This window comes from Phaethon lepturus, unplaced genomic scaffold (assembly GCF_000687285.1).
Source record: "Phaethon lepturus isolate BGI_N335 unplaced genomic scaffold, ASM68728v1 scaffold53510, whole genome shotgun sequence".
In the NCBI taxonomy this organism is placed as follows: domain Eukaryota; kingdom Metazoa; phylum Chordata; class Aves; order Phaethontiformes; family Phaethontidae; genus Phaethon; species Phaethon lepturus.
This window is the reverse complement of record NW_010515151.1, coordinates 1-22,511: the sequence shown is the minus strand read 5'-3', so window position 1 is coordinate 22,511 and position 22,511 is coordinate 1. Positions and strand designations below refer to the sequence as shown.

The 22,511-nt window shown below is 47.6% G+C and overlaps 1 protein-coding gene across 1 annotated transcript; it reads right to left on the bottom strand.

Moving 5' to 3' along the window:
* Positions 1-1,354: 1,354 nt before the first annotated feature.
* On the bottom strand, positions 1,355-22,453 carry LOC104627007 (cryptochrome DASH-like). Its single transcript, XM_010295079.1, has 14 exons — positions 22,388-22,453; positions 22,090-22,262; positions 20,204-20,297; positions 18,915-19,045; positions 17,892-18,040; positions 17,426-17,514; positions 15,263-15,336; positions 12,847-12,936; positions 10,867-10,946; positions 9,486-9,545; positions 8,230-8,387; positions 4,338-4,457; positions 3,144-3,320; positions 1,355-1,462 (listed from the first exon to the last, which is right to left on the bottom strand). Exons 1-14 carry the CDS (start codon positions 22,451-22,453, stop codon positions 1,355-1,357), a joined length of 1,569 nt encoding a protein of 522 aa, XP_010293381.1.
* Positions 22,454-22,511: the final 58 nt, after the last annotated feature.

Here is a 22,511-nt window from a genome sequence, read left to right as displayed (position 1 = left end):
CGCCGCCGCCGGGCCCTGCCCCGGGCGGGAGCACGCGGAGGGAGCAGTGCCGTCCTGAAAGCCGTTTTCCTCCGTTCCCCCCCAGAATCGCCCCATGGCGGCCGCATTCCCGTCCAGCTCCCGGATCCAACAAACGGCGGGATTACTGACGGGCCGTGTGTGCAGAATCGCTGGATTTGTCTCCTTTTGGTAGAAGAACCTGCTTTTGTGTTCCACGCCGGTTCTTTTCCCAATCCAGTCCTGACCCGACCTACCCAAGTAACTGTTCAAAGGCATTTAAGACAATTACAGTATTATTCTTTACGAAAGATGTCCAAATCGATCCCTGGTGGTATTAAACCCAGAGCCACGTGCCATCTGCTGAGAGGGGGCTGCTTTTGGGACTGAGGAGTTCAAACCTGGGCTCCCCTTTGGGTGACAGTGCTCCACGACAGCACAAATATGGCTATCTCCAAATTCCCAAACTCTTCCAGCAAGTACAACATTCTGCATAAAACCCAAATGCTTAAAATGGCCAGGGAACAGTTTTAGACTGGGTTTTGGTGCTGAGCACAAAACATGGTTCTCAGCTGTGAACTGAACAGTCTCCAGCTTCCAGTCTCGTACCAAAACCAACCTGGGGGCTGCAAGGACTCCTGGGCAGTTTTCAAGAGGAATTTACTGTTTGTCTGATGTACAACAGTAAGAAACACATCAAAGAATGTCCTCTGAAGTCTCACTCTGTTTATGGATCTCTGTTGCATCAGTGGAAATGAGAAAGATAAAATAATACAGTAGCAAAACTTTTAATTGCACAGTGATCAGTAGTTTTAAACCTTTAAAACATGAAATACTAGCATAAGAAAGTTCACTAGAAGGAGTTCTGACTGAACACCTGCTGCATAAACTATCTGCTCCAGTTTTTAAGAGGTAGAAATTTAGCTGTAGCAGCCATAAGCAGCAGTGCAAAGGAAGAGGCACTGGAAAAGCAGCCACACCTCCTCCAAACAGAAAGGCCATGCCATTTTGGTTAACTAAATATTAGTTAGACAAGCCCCTTTCAACCAGAGGACTTGACAGAGTTGAGAGCGATACCTGTCCATGGGAGTTGGACCCTCAGCACTGAAGGGCGCTCCTGGAAGGTGACAGGCAAACACAGAAGTGAAAACATGAGAGCTGATCACCACAGTTGGTGCTAATACACAACCTCCAAATATCCAAGTATCTCTCCTCTCCCTGGGAGAGCCCTAGTTAATTTACTGTGGCCAGACTTGTAGCACTGGCTCGATTCAAGGAGATTAACTGTTATCCTGGCACCTTCAGCAGCGAATCCTCCCACTGAGCGCTTCTCCAGCACACACCTGGACAGCCTTCATCATACATCTTTTTTGCGAGAAAAGTAAAAATCTATCCCTCTGTCCTTGTGCTGCATCAGTGTGTGTGCAGGTCCCCTCCTGCCCCTGGGATGGGGACTTCTTCCCGGCTGCAAATGAAAGATGAACACTGAGATGTTTACTGATGCTGCAGAGTGAATCTGATCACAAAGCAGCCTTGACATGCAGAAAAACGGGCATGTGGCACTTCTGCTCCCACTAAAAAAGCGGGGAGGCCTGACAGGCACAGCTCTGGGCTTGGACTTGGGAAACAAGGGTTTCTGGTAAGATGTGGGCTTGTATTTTCAAAAGTATTTTGATACACCATTTCGGGGGGGGGCGTGGGAGGGGAGGTTCTTCTCCAGGCCTCAGTAACATTGGGCCAACAGTCCCTCCCAGTAGTATTTTTATTTCACAAGCACAATGTGGCAGTGCAGGCCCACAAAGCCCCAACTGGGAAAGTTGATCAAAATGGAACTCCTCCCCGATGGAGGAGCTTTTTGGGTTCAAGTTTCATCACTGCCTCAAACCAGCATCTGACCAAGGGGCTCCTTCGCAGGGTCCCGTCTCTGGTCTCGGGTGCGGTCTTAAACAGAAGGGTAGTAATCCAGGCCCTTCAACAGCATGGCTGGAAGCAGAAGGCTTTGCTTCTGCAAAACTTTCCACTAATGGCAAAGGAATCTGGCCTGAGAAATTTGGTACTGCACCTTGGGATTAAAACCCAAAATAGAGACATGCTTCATTCTTCATTGGAGGTTGGATGGCAACTAAATTTAAGCCTCCGCAAAGTGTCCTTACTCAGGAGGAGGCAGGGAGGATGCATGGGGGAAATCAAAATGCTGAAAACCCCTTGAAATACACAACTGTTGGTTACATCCATTTCCTTCTTCCCTTCGAGCTCCACCATCACTGACCCCACCCAGACCTACAGAGCACTTTCCTTCCATACCCATCTCCTCCAAGGACAGCAGCCCAGTCAGCAGATGCAAGTCTTGACATGTCACCCAATCCATATCTTAATCTGTCCCCATTCTAAAGGGCAGATACACCCAAAAAACAAAGAAAGTGCAAGGGCCAGTCCGCATATTGACTGGCCTCGCTGACTCCAGTTTGGATGCACTCAAGCATGGTAGGCGTTCCACCTTGTGAACAGAGTGGAAACTGAGTATCAACCTTGTCTCCCTTCTGTCTGTCTGCATTGGGGAGTGGCTAGGCCAGCGGAGGCCTTCAGAGATTGTCCATCCCTCCACTCATATCTGGCACTATGTATATCCAGAAGGAAAAAACCTGAGTCAGAAGAGCTACCTATAAAATAGTAAACAAAACATGCACAGGTTCATTCTTCAGCCCTAAAGCCAATTGGCCTGGCACAGCTTATGTCCTTATGATGTAGGGTGGCTTTGTCAAGACTGTATTTTGTGACAGTCCTTGGCATCTGGTATCCTCAGACTGTATTTGGACAACATTCTGGAAGGTGCTTGTTGGCCCTGGCAAAAGTAGTGCTGGGGAATACACTAACGATGTAACTGGCTGAATGACAGGAGGTCGGTACTCAGGCTTTTGCCTCAGACCTGTTTAGTTTATTAGGACAGACACAGCTAAATAATCCTGGCTGCACAGCCCTTGTGCAGAGCTGCGTAATCCTCGGCTGTGAGGTAACGTGACTTTGCATTACAGCCATTTTTTCCCTTTATACCTGAGAAAGAAGAGCAGAATTCACAGACACTCCACAGACGCAGAGCAGCTGTGCCTGGAGCCCTCCCACCCCATCGGAACCTTGCCGGTACTCACGGGCCTCTGGTTGATGTGTCGGCTCCACTCGGGGGCTGTCACAACAGGATGTGGGTAGGTCTCACCTAGAGTTACGCCCGCCTGGGAGAGAGCAGCACTGTTCAGTGCCCAAGGGGTGTGGATATCTGGTCCCTTTATGCCTTGTAGTTCTGGAACCCACAGCCGGACATAATCCCCCTGCAAACAGAACCAACAGGATAGGATCCATTCAGTAATAATCTGTAAGTGCTTCCCAGCAAGACTCTTTCTTATCATGAAAGAAAAGCCTGATTTCCAGGTAAAGAAGCTGGTGTACCACAGCATCAGTTACTGCTGTCAGGTCTTAGCCCTTCCTGCTAAACCCTCCACCCAGAACTAGGGCCTGAACACAGAGGCCTGGATGCTGGATCTCTTCCCCCAGGGTCACTCTGTGGGCAGAGGAGGGAGACAGAGGTGCTTTTTTGCCCTATTTAGGACATAGCGAGATGAAGTCACTCCCTAGGAGTCCTTTTTTCTTTCCAGTGACTGAAGGAAACTAGGGTGACTAGCTCAACTGCACACTCTTTTGCTGGGCAAGATGAACTCCCCTTGCCCGTGAATCTCTCCCATTAACTCTACTGCTGTGTCCCCTCCTAGGACTAATTTCTGATTCCTTGCTAAGTCCTGCCAGCTACCGTGCCAAAAGACAACAGCGTAGCTTGCTATGAAGATAAGGAACAGCATGGAAACAGGTAATCCAGTATGTGAACACTGGCTAAGCACATGGAAAGGGCAATTCATCTCCTCCCACCACCTACAGAGGAGTCACAGGTTTAATCTACTCTCCAGGACCTCATGAGGTTCCATGTGAGCAGCTCCATCTCTCTTGTCACTTCCAAGTTCTCCAAAAAGCTGCTCTGTGCTCAAGGAAATGGCTGTCTGAGATATGAATGGGATGTGGCTGTTGCCCGGAAGAAACGGTGATGAAACACCAAACGCACAGGTCAGTGGCAGGGCAGGGAGGGTGTACAGAGCACCAGCCTCTTTGGGGACGGTAGCAGATTGTAAACATCAGATCTTCCTGTACAACGAGGAACCTGCCTGGCTGTTGGCAAGGAGATCACCAAACTGCTTTTGCAGCAGTATCCACACAGCAGATTGATCTCCTCTGTTCCCTGAAACTATCCCATATGCTTTGCTGCACTATTCGTTGTAAGATGGCTGAACAAGACTTACATTGCCATCGTAATCCAGGCCTTGTTTAATCATGTTAAACTTCCTGTTGTCCCGTGGGTCGTTGCCAATACCAGCGCTGTATAACCAGTTGCCGTAATTGCTACAAATGTCATAATCCACCTTACGAACAGAGGAAGGAAACAGTAAGAAGAGCTGGGCTGACCCTGGGTCAATCTTCTCTCCCCATCCACTCCTTATCTCAAGGGGAAAATTCCTTGCATGGGAATCAGTCTGGCCACACCAGAGTAGTCAGAGCTCTCCAATGTAGGTACAGCCATCTGGCTCAGGAGTAGGCTGCATGGCTGTCTTCTACAGCTAGGATCAGCTTCACAGGCTACTTCACTTCATGGCCCTTAGGTCAATGAGGTAGGTAAAAGTCCAACTAAAGTCTCTTTCTCAGCTTCCTTTTTAAAAAAACAAAATCCTTCCCTTTCTGCTATAATCTGGCAGACTTCGTAACAACTAGCCCTAGCTTTTGCGTGCTCATATTCTGAGAAACAGTAGCCCAGTACATGAAAAATATGAGAGAAAATTCTTCCTGACCTGTTACCCAGAGACCACAGACTAACAAAATCATCTCTGCAGATCCTTTTAGGCAGATTGGAGACAAATCTAACTCAGACTGTATGGAATGACCACACAACATGTATGAAGTTGCAATTGATACAAGCACTGCAGTTTTTTCCCCGCTATACTCGATTTTCTTCAGGCAATAAGCCTCAACTCACAGTGAATTGGCTGAGAGATGTGCTTTACTATAGGAAACGCTAGAGCTCTTGTGACGTACTTAGTAGGCTGCACATTGTCAAGTTATTCTACATCTAAACAGAAAAAAAGCTCTCAAGGGTGCTTATGTAAAACAGAGCGAGGCTCCTGAAACAGGCACAGATGAGAGCAGAACATGGTTCAGTCTGAGTGCTCTTCAGCTGGGTAGGGTGGCTTAAATCCAACATCAGAAACTTTCCAGTTGTAGGAAAGTTCAAAGCTAGCTCAGGAGGGGAGCGGCAGTGATAGCAAATAGGGCGTGGGATCTCTGAGTGTTCCTAGGAGGGGTGTCCGCATTGCGAAAGCATAGCGCTGGCAGCTGCAGCAGAAAGAGTTTGCAAAGACATGTCGCTAAGCAGGTTCAGTGCTGTTCTCCTGTTACTGCAGCCGCAGCAACAACCAGTCCACACGGTGATGTTTCCAAAATCTCATCCACTCCTTCAAGTGGGAAGCTCAACGGACCCAGATGGCAGAAGGCACAGGGGAATGGGCTCTGCCACGTTCCCTTCCCCTTTCTCTGCAAAGCCAGTGAGAGCTGGGGTCAGGCTGATCAATAGCCAGCTCTGCTCTCCGCGCACCAAGCCTCCCCTTCCCAGCAGTGCTTCCTCCAGTCGGCAAGATAAGGAGGAGAAGAAAGATGCCATCGGAGGCCTGATTGTGCAATTAACATGCAGGAAAGCGCCTGTGGGAGGTGAGGGCAAATCCAAGGGGGACTGGAGGAGGCAAGCTCATTTCCCTTTCAGCCTTGCCCCTTCCTGGCATTCTCTTCTGTTTGTTTCTCTCCCTTTCCTTCAGGTCTGACCCTGTGAATGAAATCATAGCTGATACCCTCAGCTATGACTGACCAAAGGTGTCTGGCCTTTCCCCTGGCTTCAGCAGGTTGCAGAGAGTGTGCCTGAGTCTCCGTGCCCCTCTGGTGTGGATGACAAACACCATCTTCTTCACAGGCACGCGCAAACACTCGGTGGGCCTTTGCTGGAAGTATCAGAGATGAAATATGCATTGCCTTCCTTTTTTAGAGGCTAGTGAGACCAGTTTCAGTTCTGTACTGGCCTCTACCATTTCATAGCCGTATCTCCCCCATCAACCTGATCTCTCCTATATGTTCTCTCTTCTGGGGCTGCCACCAGATTAAAGTAACAGAGCTGTCTAGCAATGTATCAGTGTGACACAAGCTGAAAGGGAGGGACAGAAGGACGCAAGGATCAGCCTGTGCCACACCAACCTACAGTGGCAGTCAGCATCTGGGGCTTCCCGAGATGGAAGGGCTAGTGCAGAGTGCCAAATCCTGCTTCCAGCAAGGCTGGTAACATTCATGCCCATGTGAATAAAGGTCAGTGACCCAGGAAGCATCTTTGTAGCCTGAGACCTTCTAGGTGTTCCTCACCTATAGGGGGAAGATATAGGGGAATAGGACCAGGAATCTTCTGTGGCCGTCTGAGTCTGACTGCAAAGTAAACCAAGCTCCTATATGAGGAAGGCAAGGCTGCCCACACATCAGAGCAAAGCCTCAATTCCTGACTCCTAACTCTTAATTAACTGGTGACTGAGTACAAGGCATGCCTGTACATGAAGCAAGCTGCTCTCTCTGTAAAATGAAGTCACCATTGTACCTGCTCTGAAAGCCATAGCTGATAGATGCCATCAAAAGCCAGATACTACAAAACATTCAAAACGGTCCTAGTGGCCAACCCACGCAGGACAGGCATGCCCAGGTGTGTTTGTGCATTCGCATGTGCTGTACCATTCTTCTGAATGGCCACCATGTGTCACATACAATGCACTCAGGCTACAGAAATTAGATTATCCACGCTAAAATGCAGCCACTGCTTTGCAAGTCACTGCTATGAAGCTTAGGGCACACAGGCTATCAGCCATCTTATAAAAACCACTGAAACTGTAAAAGAAATGCACTCAGGGTAAGATTTTCCATCCCAAATTCCAGCCAAGATATGAAGGATAAGGACACCACTTTTTTCCATGACACTGGGGTCATGTGCTGTGGGGTCTCGCTCTTATCTGAAAAGCACCACTGCATGGAGCTACCAACACCACTTTCTGGAAGATCCTGTAGCACTTCTGCACCATGTTATCGTGCAAGCTCACCACTGCTCAGAGCACCCAGATTTTCCTATAGATCTCCACAGCCAAAGCCACTTCAGAGCCCAGCTCCAAGGAAGCTCAAATAAAAAATTACATTCACAAAAAAGGCTCTTTTAATTGCAGATAATGGTGAGGTGACTGGGCTTTCTCTGTATCTCCAGCCATACTAGCGAGTAGAAAGTTTCCTGATTACTAGTAGCCTCTTGTATCCTACAGACAAGATCTTTAATGTGAGGCCAATATTAGTCTTTTTCAGTCTGTACCATTCAGTCTGGTGAGGAACAAATGCAGATTACCACCTCGTCAGCCTTGGTTTTCACTGTTCACCTTGGTCTCTCAATCCATGCCTCTGAACTGGGGACTGCCCGCTTCTTCAGACTTTCCTAAGAAGAAGGTATGGGGGCTGAGGACAGAGAAGCAAGCCAGCTCTTTAATTGCATGACTGCTGACTGGCATATAAGAAATACTCCAGTTGGCAGGGAGGCCTGTGACTCATCAGAATGAAGAAGGATGCCTCCAGCCAGGGTGGAGCTCCCTGGAAGCTGATCCAGCTATTGTCCATACTCGCCTGTTCTTGCCTAGATGATTTCCCTGTCCACAGTGATCAATACAGAGATGCTGTGCCAGCACTGGCTTTAGGGGCCAGAACACATATCTTTTTATGTTCTATTTCTGGGCTGTCCTCCTCCCCAACCTCTGGGGTGAGCAAATCTGAGCACTGTTAACATAATTCATGCTTGGATGTTTTCTCAAGTGTGACAGATCTCTGGCTAAAACCCTACATGGAGGATCAAAACTATCATTGCAAACGTCCTAGCTACACCTTGGTCGATGGATTCCCTTTTCCTACGTGACCTTTGGGAATTATGTACCATGCAAGCAGTAGATATATATGCCTTTATATCACCCTGAAAATTACTGATCATCTTCCATATCATTCCTTATTGGGCAGAGCTGTCCTCCTGTCTGTCACTCAGGACAGGGAGCACAAACAACTCCGGGTACACAGAGGGTTCAGTCTTACCAGCAGGTATTCGAACCATTCTGCCCCCATCCTCCAGTCCAGACCCAGGTCCTTGGTAAGAAAGCTGGCGACATTCTGCCTCCCTCTGTTAGACATGAAGCCCGTCGCAGCCAGCTCTCGCATGTTGGCATCGACAAAAGGAACCCCTGTTTTGCCATCTGCAGAGACAAAAGCCTACATGGTTGATGATGACATTTTGGGGCACTCATAAACTAACCTGTGGTCATGCATTCACAGCCATCCAAGCAGGTGAGACAGTGCCAGTGTACAGCAGCAGGGAGAGATTTCAGTGAGGTTTAGCTGGTGTGCAGGCACTAAGATCCACTGGAAATTAAATAGGAATTTGTACTGAAAATTAAAATGAGGAGAATTTTTAGCAAGAAAAAAAACAAGGTCCAGAAAAATCTCAGACTGGGAAACAATGAATCAGGTGGATTGCAGGGAATTTTGCAGAGCCAAATAAATATACAGACAATAGTGAGATGGGCCAAGAACAGAGAGATTCTTGACAGGGGACTAATAGCAGAGAGGAATGTATTGGACAAGTTCCCCAGGGTTAGTACCTGAGAAGTAGAGAGCCTTGTCAGTTGTTAAGGGAAAGATTTATTGTACCTGGGGGCAAATGGGCCCAAATGGCATTAATGTGAAGAAAGCTATATAGGTATGTATTTAACTGATTCTGATACTTTAATCTCCTAGTCCCTCCAAGTTTTGAGATATTACATTTGCTATTCACATGACAGCAAAATTATAAAAGATAAAGAAAAGTACATATATTAAAGGCTCTGGCATAACGAAAGATGTGATTTATTCTAACGCTGGTTTTGCTTTCTAACCAAAACCAATCAGAAGAACAAAACGTAGCAAGCACGGCAATCTAGCATTGATAAGAAGGGCTGGTCAGCCTCTGTGTGACTAAACAGGAGGGATCAACAGGTCATAAACACTTCCACCTAGGCAGGAAAATCTAACTGCATCTCGCAAAGCGTGTACCAGCCAGACAGAGCCTGGCCATTCATGACACCCTGTGGGCCTGCTCCTGTGCGGTGCTCAGTCTCAGAAGGGAAGCCCAGTATCCTGCACTCACACCGAACCGAGGGGCTCGATTCTTCTTTGGTGGCGACAGTTTAAATGGCAGGGCTTGATCATGCTGACAGTTGCCCTACATAAATCTGAGTTAGTGTTAGGGCACACGTTAGCATGCAGACACGTGGAAACCAAAAGAACACTTAGCCAAACCTGCAGTTTCTACTGACCTTTCCAACAGTCAAAGAGCTGAAGGTCCTTTTTCCAGGGGACCTCTTTACTTTGAAGCCCTATTGAGGAAAAAAATGAACTGCTAATGAAGACAAATGCTGACACAGGCAGTTATTAATAAAATGATCACAACCAGAGGCACCTGGGTTGACATGACATTAGGATGAAGCTAGCCCTATCAGTGGCATTATAAACAAGCCACATTCCTTCTGCAAAGGTTTAGAGATGAGCTGTTCCTCCTTTCATGTGTTGCAAAGGGGTGTCTCATGCACACGGGGGATGCTCAAGCCCTAACAGATTTCGATTATGTGTTTTGTTGGTGTTTGCTCTTTTTTTTTTACTTAAAAATGACTCAGACCTCACAAGTGGCCAGAGGTACCCTCTGGCCCAAGCTAGTATTTTCTTGTTCAGTTTTACTCCAGGATAATGTTTGTGTGAAATCAATTTCGATAGCAGATAGTGAACCCAGAATTACCTGGCAGAAGTCCTCAGTCTGCTCCTGCAGTGGAGTAGGAACGGAGGAGGGGGATGACGTTATGTTTGCAGGAGTGCAGCGGTAATTACAGTCCTCTGTATGGTGGAATGGAGGCAGCAGGGACAACTCAGCTCTAGCTTCAGACATCTAAGTTTAGGCCCACCACTGGCATCCAGAGCCATTTGAGATGCCGTAGGGCACTCGAAACAGCCACATAGGCCTGGCAGATGTGTCACAGGCCCTGAGGGAGATGCGCTCCTCTGCAGCCACAGCTGGATGCCAGGCAAGCTGCCCTAGGGCATCTAAAACAGCGCTCAATGCTCAGGTGGGGGCAGCTACATCACATGGAGAAGAGCTCACCCAACACAGGCATCAGCTGTAGGGTTTCCTGACCATATGGACTAGATGTTTGTTGTTGCACTGAGAGTTCAGGCCCCCATTTCATGCATGTAAGTGACTGGGTCTGGAGCCAAATCTCACTCTGATTCCTATGTAGTGCAAGCCAGAAGGAATATCTGGTGTCTTGGGATTCACACTGCTGGGTTGATTCCTGTTCTGTCCCACATTCTCTGGTGAACTTGGGCAAGCCTGAAACCTGGATTCTCTCCAAAGGTGGAGTGTCTCCAGAAACAGCATCTTCACTCTTATTGTGCTGCTGTTTCCCACTGACGTGGATTAGTAACACTCTCTGTATCTCATCAGATTTGGGGCAAAAGTCTCAGTGTCTACACAGTGTCCAGCACTGTGGTGTTGAGGCACTTCTGTGCTAACAGTAAGTTCCCAGGGTGGTGACACAAGCACTATGAGAAGGACATTTGTACAACACAATGCTGATAGCCTTTTATCTTACTTTTCCTGCCGTAAGACTGTACCTTTCCTCTCCAAATATGGTGATCCATACACACCTTTTAGTGAAAAAATCCTTTTGCCATACTTCAGGGCCACAAATCGAAAATAATCCCGCCACAGCAGTTCAAACAGGACCCTAAAACACAAAGCCATGTCTGTATTTCACTGTGGGTCAGATAAAACTGCTGAATTAGGGGTTTGCTTCCGTAGCACCCATCATTAACACATGAGGTTTATTCACAATGAGCAATTTCACACACCTTCCCATGACATCAGTTCTTGCCCCAAGCCTACTTATCTGTCTTGCACCTGGCTGACTACAGTGAAAGCAAACTTTGCATGAATCAGTTGGGAAGCTTTCTTTAACTCGAGTGCAGGAGCAGAATTTCAGGAAACCTGTTTCGCATCCGTCCCTACTGGGATATAATCTCCAAAGAGCAGGGCAAGGACCCGAGTCAGCTTCACACTTCCACATGACCAAGCATGTCAGCACATTCCTAAGAGCTTTGCATTGATTTAAGCAATATCCTTTGTAAGGGACTTAAAAGCACCTTTCAAAACTGGGTTTGCAGTGGTCTAGCTCATGAGATCAGGTGCTAGGCCCACAGAAAATAGACAGTTTTGTATAAAAACTTCTATATAAAAAGAGCTTCTTATAAAATGATGGCACCTCAGCCTCTGAGACTTGCTTCAGCTCTCTGACATATTGGAAATATTCTGCTCAGCTGATGTTTTTGCTTACAAGATCTTTCTGGAGAACTTGATTGCAAAACAGGACACTGCCCAAATGCTAACAACTACTGTCATGATACTGAGGTTCAATCAGTCCCTCATGTGCAGCCACCACGACCTGTATTTCACTGTACAATTCAATGCAGTGCCTGGGAGCTTGACAGCTTCTTTTTTATAATTATTTATCACTTTAAAATGCTCAGATCACCATCACACCCCAGCTGCAGGCAGGCTGGCTGGCTATTAGGTGGAAAAACATGAGTATGTTCATCTCATTAAATCCTTCCTCTCTTAATTCTCTTTGAAGAAAAAAAAAGCATACACTTCAACAAGCAAAAGTTTGATATTTTATCTGTCATTTGAATTTTGATGAAATTGAGTATTTTGGCCGGATTGTTGGCAATGTTCTGCCTGTTCTTGACCAACCACTGTGCTGTTTGACATGTTGTAAATTTAACAAACCAATATGAAAATATAGTTCTACAGTTTGCACAGACTTTCTGGTTTGGTTTCTTTCCCATCCACGTCTACTGTTAGGCCAGGCTCTAACATGAACCTGCTTCTCCATAAGAGCTCCCTACCAGGCTTTAATTCACAGTGTTTGGGCACATCAGAGTGTGTGAAGAAGTTCAAGGCCAGCCCAGGGATGGATACACTGACCTCAACTGTCCCCCAGACTCCTTCGGGACAACCTGCAGGCAAGCAAGCAGCCAGTGGCGGCGTAGGGAAGAGCACAGGTGACAAGGCGGGAGGCATTAAGCCCACTTGCCAGTCCCGTCTTCCCCTTTGCTATGGGTTATGGTCACAGCCAGGCAGCTGAGCAATCACAGGGCCATTTGCTGGACTGTGGCCAGAGGTCTTTCTGGCACCATGCATCATGTAGTGGCTGAGCCTTTTGGGTGAAACCCTGCTCACATCCTTGGCGTGAGAAACCCTTTGGCTTTTATTTGTAAATCATTGTTCTTCCTTCTCATTTAGCCCATAATAACAATACAGAGAGGGATGGTGATGATTTAGAGAGATCCATTTTAAAAATCATGAACCACAATTTCCCAGCAATAATAATGACAACTAGCATTAATAATCTTTACTTATAAAGTGCCTAAAGCCTATGAACGTCAAAGGCAGACTAATAAATCCATACTGAAACAGAACTGCAGTGCAACCCAGAGGAACCAGACAGCAGTCACAGGAAAAACAAACATTGATTAAGAAGAAAGTTAACAAATCACTCTCTCCTTGTGCATGAGATGCCAATTTCCTTTTCAGAGAAAACAAGTCATGCTGATTGTGCAAGGACCTACCAGTATGTGCTCTGATTTGCCGTTCTCTCTTTTTCATACTTCTGGATCTGCTCATAGATGTATCGAGGTGAAATGCAGCCCAGTGCCAGCCTGAAAGCAGAAGAAATATGTCCTGAACACAATGTAGGACTGACAGCTTGACGTCTGCATGGAGGGAGTGGAGGGGCAATTTTATGTTTAGAGTTGTCTGAAAACTTCACTCAGTTTGCAGTTCTGCCACTGACTTCCCAAACAGCTTCCCAAAGACAGGTTGTTTGACTTTTTGCAACTCTGCAACCTGAGAATCAAAATCTCTCCCCTTCCCAGTGTACAACTGCTACAGGAGTCTCCAACCTACTAAGATAAATAATTTTACAGAAGTTTGACAAGTTTTGTCTAAAAGACTTCGATCAGCTGGTGACTTAGTGCACCAATGACAAACCCAGAAATGGATCTCAAATGTCAATCTCTACATCATCTGCCTTAGCTGTTCAACAGCCCTCCTTTTACTACAAACCTATCTACCATATGCCCAGGGCTCCTATACCTGCAGTGCCTTAGTGTCTCATTTGAGCAACCACAGAAGGCAAGTGACTTGCTGAAAATCTCAGGCAGGGTAGGAAAAGTAGGGAATCAAACCCAGCTCTGGCATTTCAACCCACTGGGCTCCTGCTCTGTTTGTTCCAAATCAGTGCTGTGCAAGCCAGGAAAGAGCTTGTAGACTCCAACCCCATGGCAAATTGTGATAAGGAACAACTTTTACCTTGATTTTCCTAGAAGTGTATTTTACTGCAATTTCCCACTAGGGCTCGTGGAAACTCTTGATGTTCTGATGAATTTTGGAAAACAGGAAGATAGGGCCTGAAGAGTTTTTCCTTAATTACTGACCAGCTCTAACACTTAGAAATGGCCCATGTGAGTTATGATTGACTGCCTGCAATCTGAACCTGTCTGATTTTGATTATAGAATCATAGAATAGTCTGGGTTGGAAGGGACCTTTAAAGGCCATCTAGTCCAACCCCCTTGCAATGAGCAGGGACATCTTCAACTAGAGCAGGTAGCTCAGAGCCCTGTCCAACCTGACCTTGAATGTTTCCAGGGATGGGGCATCCACCACCTCTCTGGGCAACCTGCACCAGGGTTTCACCACCCTCATTGTGAAAAATTGCTTCCTTAGATCTAGTCTGAATCTGCCCTCTTTCAGTTTAAAACCATTACCCTTTGTCCTATGGCAACAGGCCTTGCTAAAGAGTCTGTCCCCATCATTCTTATCAGACCCCTTTAAGTCCTGGCAGGCTGCAACAAGGTCTCCCCGGAGCCTTCTCTGCTCCAGGCTGAACCCCCCCAGCTCTCCCAGCCTGTCCTCCCAGCAGAGCTGTTCCAGCCCTCGCAGCATTGCTGGGGCCTCCCCTGGCCCCACTCCAGCAGGTCCATGTCTCTCCTGTGCCGAGGGCTCCAGAGCTGGACGCAGCACTGCAGGGGGGTCTCACCAGAGCGGGGCAGAGGGGCAGAATCCGCTCCCTCGCCCTGCTGGCCACGTGGCTTTGGGGGCAGCCCAGGATATAGTTGGCCTTATCTGATGGAGGAACACTTTGGGGCAAGCAGATCAGGACTGTCTGCTCTGAACAACTGGCCAGCTTGGAAAAACTCGAGTGGAGGCCACAAATAATGAACTTCTGCAGTGCCAGTGGTCCTGGGAGCCCAAAGTGCCACCAGGTGGAGCCATCCACTGCAATTGTTAAAGCACAAAGCCAGTTGAAACTAAGAAATCCTGACCTTAAGAGCCTCAGAAAATTGTTTCACATTGCAATTCTGTCAGGAAAACACACCAGATGTTCTCAGCATCAGGCTGAACTGGGTCCTGCTGCTGCAGTTTCAGTCCAGAATTAACTCTGCCTCTTCCAGCATCAGAGACTAAAACCCCTTATTAGAAGTCAACATATTTACCCAAACAAGAGATCTTTTTGCAATAGGAATAACAGGAAATGTCTCTTCACCCCACAGAAAAACAGAACGGCAGTGAGGTGACTTGCCCCACAATATTCAGCAAACTGGGACTGGATCGAGTCCTGACACAGCCCTATCAACGCAGTGAAGCTACGCTTCTTCCCTGGCTGCCGTCAACCACTCCTGTAACACAAAACAGCACAAAGCCAAAGCCAAGTGGTGTGTCTTTTCAGTGCCCTGTCCACATCGCTGCTCCCAATACACTGGCCGCTTGGCACAGTACTGCTATATTTAGCAATTCTAACTGCAGGAATGTTCCCAGGGAACCACTGCCTGGAAGCACAATAAAGAGCAGCTCTCAGGCTGCTCTACCCCAACAAAAAGAGCAAGGGAATCACATCATGCCTGGTGAGCACTCAGCAGACAGGTAATATCAGTTTGGGACAGGAGTAGAGAAGGAGCTTCCAGTCTCACAACAAAAATCTTTACCATGGTGCAAATTTAGTTGAGTAATCCATTCCCACCAGTCCATTCCGAGTCTCCTTGTAAGATGCAACCAGGTTCTGTGTGAGCAAAAGAACAAAAGGTTTTAATACTTTACGTGCAACCTGCTAAATATGTTTTTCTTTCATGCTGGAGACAGCGCAATCTGGCAGGGCTGGGCTCCCTCTCATGGCTGCCTGCAAGGATTACAGAGCTGCCAAATTACTGCTTTCAATGCACAGGAATTAATCAGGCCAGCAGTTTTCATTATAGCTCTGATGCAGGTCACAAGCTATGCTCCCCGCTTCAGCCTGCAGCACATTTCTTTCTACAAGCACTATGAACCTGGCTGTGCTGCTGCCTGCCCATACTCGTCTGACTCTGGATCAATAATCCACTTAAAAGCACCAGTGGGACTGGTGGCCAGTTCCCTTGTCCATGTGGCTGCTTGTTTGGGTTTGAGAACCACAGTGTCTGACAGCACTCAGCTGCAGGAATCCTGATCACTCTTATTTCTGGGCCACCCACATTTACAGCAGGGTGCAGATCTTCCATTTTCTGAGCACTCCATTGACAATGCAGAGGACATAGGGAAGCCTGATCTCTCCTTGATCCCCTTCGATGCACAGGTTACAATTGCTAAAGGGCTGTTCTAGCTCACCAGGGAAGACAATATTTGCATAACAAAAAAGAAGGAACAGGTTTTCCAGTACCGTTTGTATTAATGCTTGACCAAGAGTAGAAGCTATGCAAGCTTCTACTAGTTTTGGCTAGGATAGAGTTAATTTTCTTCACAGTCGCTACTATGAGGCTGTGTTTTGTATTTGTGCTGAAAATGGTGTTGATAACACAGGGATGTTTTCGTTATTGCTGAGCAGCGCTGACACAGGGTCAAGGCCTTTTCTGCTCCTCACCCCACCCCACCAGCGAGGAGGCTGGGGGTGCACAAGAAGCTGGAAGGGGACACAGCCGGGACAGCTGACCCCAAGTGACCAAAGGGCTGTTCCATACCATATGATGTCATGCTCAGCATATAAAGCTGGGGGAAGAAGAAGGAAGGGAGGGATGTTTGCAGTGATGGTGTTTGTCTTCCCAAGTAACCGTTACGCGTGATCGAGCCCTGCTTTCCTGGAGATGGCTGAACATCTGCCTGCCAACATGAAGTGGTGAATGAATTCCTTGCTTTGCTTAGGCATGCAGCTTTTGCTTTACCTGTTGAACTGTCTATCTCAATGCAGGAGTTTTCTCACTTTTACCCTTCTGATTCTCTCCCTCATCCCACCGGGGGGGGGGGGGGAGTGAGTGAGTGGCTGTATGGGGCTGAGCTGCCTAGTGGGGTTAAACCACGACAATGCTCCCCAACAGCAAGGGAATGCAGGAATTTCTGTAGCACAGCTGAAAAGAATCCCCTAGGGGCTGTCCCAGTGAGCACACTGGGCACAGCATGCTTCTTAACCCATCTCAGCTGGAGAGATGCTACCCCCTTTATCCACAAAGCTGTGTAGGGTCTGATGCTGTTGGAAATCAGCACACGTGTCTTTGCCTAAATTCACACAAGGCAAATTTAACACAGTCCCTCAAACTAGACCAGGAAAAAGTTCAAAACCAGTCCAGATGCACAGACAAAATGCAGTCAGCAGCAGCTTCACTCCACCAAAGCGAGGGAGCAAGAAGTAGCTGTAATTATTGACTGTAAGTTTTTAAACCAGACTGCGAGGAACTTCCTACTATTTTTAACTGTGGGAAGCCGTTTGGGTCAGTTGTTCCTCACCCCAATTGCAACTGCAGCCCTTCAAGCCACTTGTCATTCCTCCAAAATGGAGGAACTACATTGCTGATGACGTGGGACAGGAGAGTAGAAAAGGCAAATCAAGGTAAAAGGAGGGAAAAATTGTCCCAATTCCCAAAAGTTGATGGAAAAAAAAGACTTAAGAGGGATGGCCACTAAACTAGGTTCCTAAGTATTTGGCAAACAGTCGCAGTTCCTGGATGACTTCTTTTTGATTTAGTTTGTCTCTCTAAAAACCTGAAATAATGCTAATTCCCTCCTTTGTAGAGTGTTATACAGGAGCTAAGGAAGTATTATTAGGAAGGGAAATTGCAGCCTCACCCACTTGCACAGCCGTATGTACAAGGGGGAGGATGTAGACAAGGAAATGTAAGTGTTACCGTGTCCCAAAAATAATACTGCAGTCTCATTAAAGCCTGGGTCTCTCCTCCACTGCAGGGGAAAGCTGTTCGTGGATCAGTCACAGGATCTGCCACAGAAAACACAATCACTTTGTTACTCCCTTAGAAAGTATCTCAAAGGTAGGGATCTTAAAATCTAAGGATGTTCAGCAATAGGGATGTCTGCTTTGGAGACATAAAAGATCATGCCCTGGTCTTCCTTTAGAGCAAGGGCCATATCAAACATATTAAAAATTACTGACTAAGAGGATGTTTTCTACCCAGCTGCAGGGCAGCTCCTACACACAGAGAATCTACCTTTATTTACTGCATGAGTGAAGAGAGGCTTAGTTACAGTTTGAAGGGCAATGACTGTCTTTGGGGAGGTCTCCATGTTTTGATCCTCAGTAAGAGACATCTCTAAGTAGGATTTCATGGGAGCAATTGCCAAATCAAGTTCTCTTACCCTTTTGTCCCAAATCCTCCATTGTAAGGATACACCCTTCTTCCACCCCTGGAGCCAGAGGCTTTAGCTGATCTGCCATGTGCAGGGTTGGCCGGACCTTCGCCTCGGATTCCACCACTTTTCGGAAATGGGTGTAGACATCGGGCAACCTGCACAGATTACAGCACAGTCATGTCTCTGCAGGATGGCTACCATGGCCCCTCCACGCAGCACCACATAGCTTCCACAGATGGTGGTTAGCTTTTTAGGCTGCGCTCTCCTGAGGGCCGAGTTCATATTTGTGATGCAGGTTTGTACATCACCCAGCACAAAAGAGGCAGATGTCCCTAGGGCTAGCAGCAATAGGAAGTTCAATCCTTCACCCAATTTCTTTCTGCTTCTGATGCAAACGGTGCCTTTTCAGTGTAAGGTGTGTGCTGAGGGTCAGATTTATCTCACATAACTTCTGATTACCCACAAGGCTGACCACAATGTAAAAATTTGCAAGCTCCCACTCCCTTTTCAGTCAACGGAGAGAAACAGGCATTTTTATAGCCTGACTCTTCTGCCCTATTTTATACATTTTCTATAGGATACCATGAATCACTCAACTCCATCAACTACACCTCAAGTGACTATTGAGGGAGCCACAAGAGTGAGTCCACATGCAAAGGGTTACTGTCATAGGCAGCTGCGTTTAGCCAGATGGAGTAACGGAGCAATCCAGTCCAATGTCACAAGGACTCGTCACTGCAGACCAAGTATCCAAACTGTGCTGGTAGAAGGGGAAAGAGAAATCAGTTCCTCAATAAATGGTGAAATGGCTTTATGCATTTCAGAGCGTAAATCCTACTAGTACAGAGGGATGAATGTGCCCCTTCCCCTTGATGTGTATGAGCATGACAGCGCTGTTCCATAAATGTAGACGAACTAATGGGTCCCTTCCTTGTGGGACCAGATAACTAAGATCCCTCCTGAGCAATTCACTGGAGTCAGAAACAAATGGGACAGTGGAGGAGTGAGAGCTACCATGGAGCAGCTCACCTGGCAATAGGCCTGAAGGGAAGGTCATCCCGGTGATACAGCGTGGATGCCCAGAATGTCTGAATCTTCACCCCATGCTGACTACACACCTGGCACAGCCCTTTCTCCACATCCAGCTCCTCCTGCGTGGCCTAGGGAGAACAAAATGAGTGAGGCCATGGCTCCCCAGCCTCGCCTCCCACATGCAGACAGACCCTGGTCCCTGGACCCTCCTCCCTCATCTCCAAATTTAGCTTCATCCCTTTAGACAGAGGTGCACACAGACAATCTCTGAGTATTTCCCTTTGCCAAACCCAACACGTGTTTTCACTCTCCATGAGTAGTGCCAATGACAGAATAAGGAACTCTTTGGTATAGGACGTTGCAATCTTTAAAGTTTGCACGCACTGAAAAGGTGATTGGACAAATATATGTAAAAGAAATCCACTGAGGGTTATTGAATATCAGGATAGCATTCCTGTTTCAAGAAATACTTGAGCCACAGACTCTTGGGAGGCTGGGAATGTATGCAGGGGAAGTATCTTTCCAGATTTGTCCTGCTCCTGTGGTCTTCTCTAGGCATCTGTTATTGGTCACTGTCAGGAAAAAGGCTACGGAGATAGATGAGGCCTTTTGTCTGATCCTCTGTGGTTGTTCTTAGTGCTGCATGGAGTAAGGCAATATGGGATGTGTAGGTTGCCAAGTTACAAGGGTTGTAGGCCTGACATCAGGAATATCTGCAGTGCAGGTCACAGAGTGATTCCTGCACTAGACAGCTCTGAGGCCCAGACTCTGCTGATATTGAGTGCATCTATGTACATATATACGTGTGTGTGTGTACACAAAGCCTCCAGGCCCAGTGGTTTGGACCCAGAGCCCTCCATTGAATTCAGCAGGCTCTGGATCAAGCCACTTGCTCAGCTCCGTGAAGACAGTGTATTGTATCCACACGCGGTACAATATGCCCCCTAGCAGTTAGCTCCCTGTGCAAGGAAGGCGCCAGGAAAAGGCAGCTTGATGCAAACATGGATTCAGCTGACCTAAAATGCCAGTTGCCAGAAACTCCTCTTCTTCAAGACATAGCACTTGCAAGTGATCAATCACCAATAGCTGCTGTCATCCAGCAAGGCCCCCCACCCGGACACCTATACCATCCCCATCCCAGGAGCTAGCCAGTTTCCCCAAGGTTAACAGTACCGCAGACAAGAAAGGCTCTGAACATACGCAATCTGCATCACCACTTTGTTGTGGAAGAAACCTCCACAACCTAATTTTATCTTTCAACAATGTCACTCAAATATTTCCTTTACCTCTTCATGGAAAGCCACAGCACTGACAGAGCCCAGCTGAGTAATCAGATCACAGACCACGTCTTCTGGCTTCCCCTTCCTCACAACCAGGGTACTGCAAACACAGCATATTGGCCTGAATTAGGTTTGATGTTATTGTTATTTATGTGTACAGGAGGCCCTAGTCATGGCCCAGGCACCCATGTACTAGTTCTCTACAAACCACGGACAGCATGCGGAGGCAGACAGGCAAGATTTGACTAGCCTACATTTTTTTAGGACCCACTGAATACAGTTTGTAAGTCTCTGTCAAACACATTTCTACCACCCTGGATGCCTTAGAAAGGATGACTGGGCAGAAAGCCAGGCTGTTACCTAAAAGTAAATCTGTCAGATCTGTTCATCCTCACACACTAAGGCTGCGATTCAAGAACTGATTCCTCTTTCAGTGCCCTTCACAGGTAGTGGTGGCCTGTGGGCAGACCCCTCTCCACTTTCATGTGGGAATATTAGACGAATTCTTTCCTCTGAATGCTCTGTGTTCGTAACAGAGTCAACAAAACTTCCCTCCCACCTTGCAGCCTCACCAACTGCCCAGCTGTGTACCCAGGGAATGAGACTAAAAGAGAAGCTGTGGTTGGAAAGTTGGTTAGAGGTGGGTGCAGAGTTCTATGAGGAGCCTTCATATATCACTCTGTCCCTTTCCCTGTCTCCCTCTCACACACACACTACTGCATCATCTAACAGAGGGCTGTGCTGGAGAATAATTTCTTGAAGGGGTAATACAGTGTTTTTGCCAGAGTAATTTAAAGCATAACTGAAAAGTTTCTTCAAAGATGGGCTGGGTTTGAAGAAGGCAGGAACAAGGGGTGCTGCTGACCCATAAGAAAAGCAGAAACCAAGCTGTCCACAGGGAACACCACAGATGGGACATGGAGGATATTTCTGTCTACCACTGCATTAAGAAGATAGCTCATGGTTGTGGAAATGGAGCCTAGGTCTTAGTGCACCTCTTCACAACCACACATCTCCCACTGCAGTAGACCAACCTCTTAGCCACTGACAACAGCACAGCAGTATCCAAGCAGCTCTGAATCCATTCACTGCAGGGTGTGGGTGCAGATACCCACTGATCCGTTTTTTCAGTCTCCTATAACATTCACCACCTGCACAGTCCATACTGCACAGCAAACCCAGAACCATTCCTCTTGCTTCTACTACCACTGTTACACTGCTCTCGGAGAAGACAGGCTGGCTGATGCATCTTCTGCTAAGCAAAGTCAGATACTATCTGGTAACGGCATTCTTCAGCATGTAGACTTTCAGGCCCTGGTCTACCCCAGTTATGGTTTCTAAAGGCATGATGAAGGAGGAATCCCTGAAGACCCCCTTCCCACAGTGTAGCCTACCAAAGAGATTGGGTTTGGTGGGACAGGGCATGAGCAAACTTAACTCTCCATTTTCACAAGCCAGGATCCATGTCGGTCTGCCTCAAGGCAACTGCTGGGGAAAACTTGCTGGGGACAAGGAAGGACGTGTGCCACAGTGGCTAATGTTGTTGCCTACATCTCGGAAGACTGTTGTTCATGTCTTCAGTCATCAGGACTTTGGGCAAAGCACTTAAGGCTGACGCCCATCTGTGGTATCTGAGCTCAAGAAAGCAAAACCCCGAATGGCACGCAGCCTGGATGGCTCCTCACTCCCCTGCAGATGCCACAGCAGGTCATCTGAACAGGGGCTATGTTCGGATCTTATTGTATCTAACAGTAGGGCTGTGGCTCTCTGAAATGAGCCATCACCAGAGCCCAGAGTATCTGACAGGATTTGACTCAGAGCACAGATACGCATTGAAAACCAGCCGGAAAATAAAAATAGACGTGTTATTTGCATGATGCTTTCTCAACTACCTTCCTTTTTTCTGGAGTGTTTCCCTTAGATCCTTCACGCTTTCCAGCAAAAACCTGAGCCGGTGGGGCCCTGTCTTCGGGAAGCCGAAGCAGTGGGTGCCCAGGTAGTGCCGCGGGTCAAAGCAGTAGAGGGGAATAACGAAATCTGCGTTACTCTGAGCCCAGTGGAGCACCTGGAAACACAAAGAGGGCCGTGACAGCTCCTGGGGGCAGGGTGCAGGGCACGCTTCTCCCCACTCTACCCTACAGTGGGGTTATTTCTAAAGAAATACCCGAGGGGCCGCCGGCCGGGCCCTACCTGGTTATCGTGGGCGCGTAGGTCGCAGCGCAGCAGGCAGATGGCCGTCCTCGCCGCGCCCGACATGGTGCCTCGACGGAGCCGGTTCCGCCTCACCCGGCCCGGCTCTGCCCTCCCTCAGCTC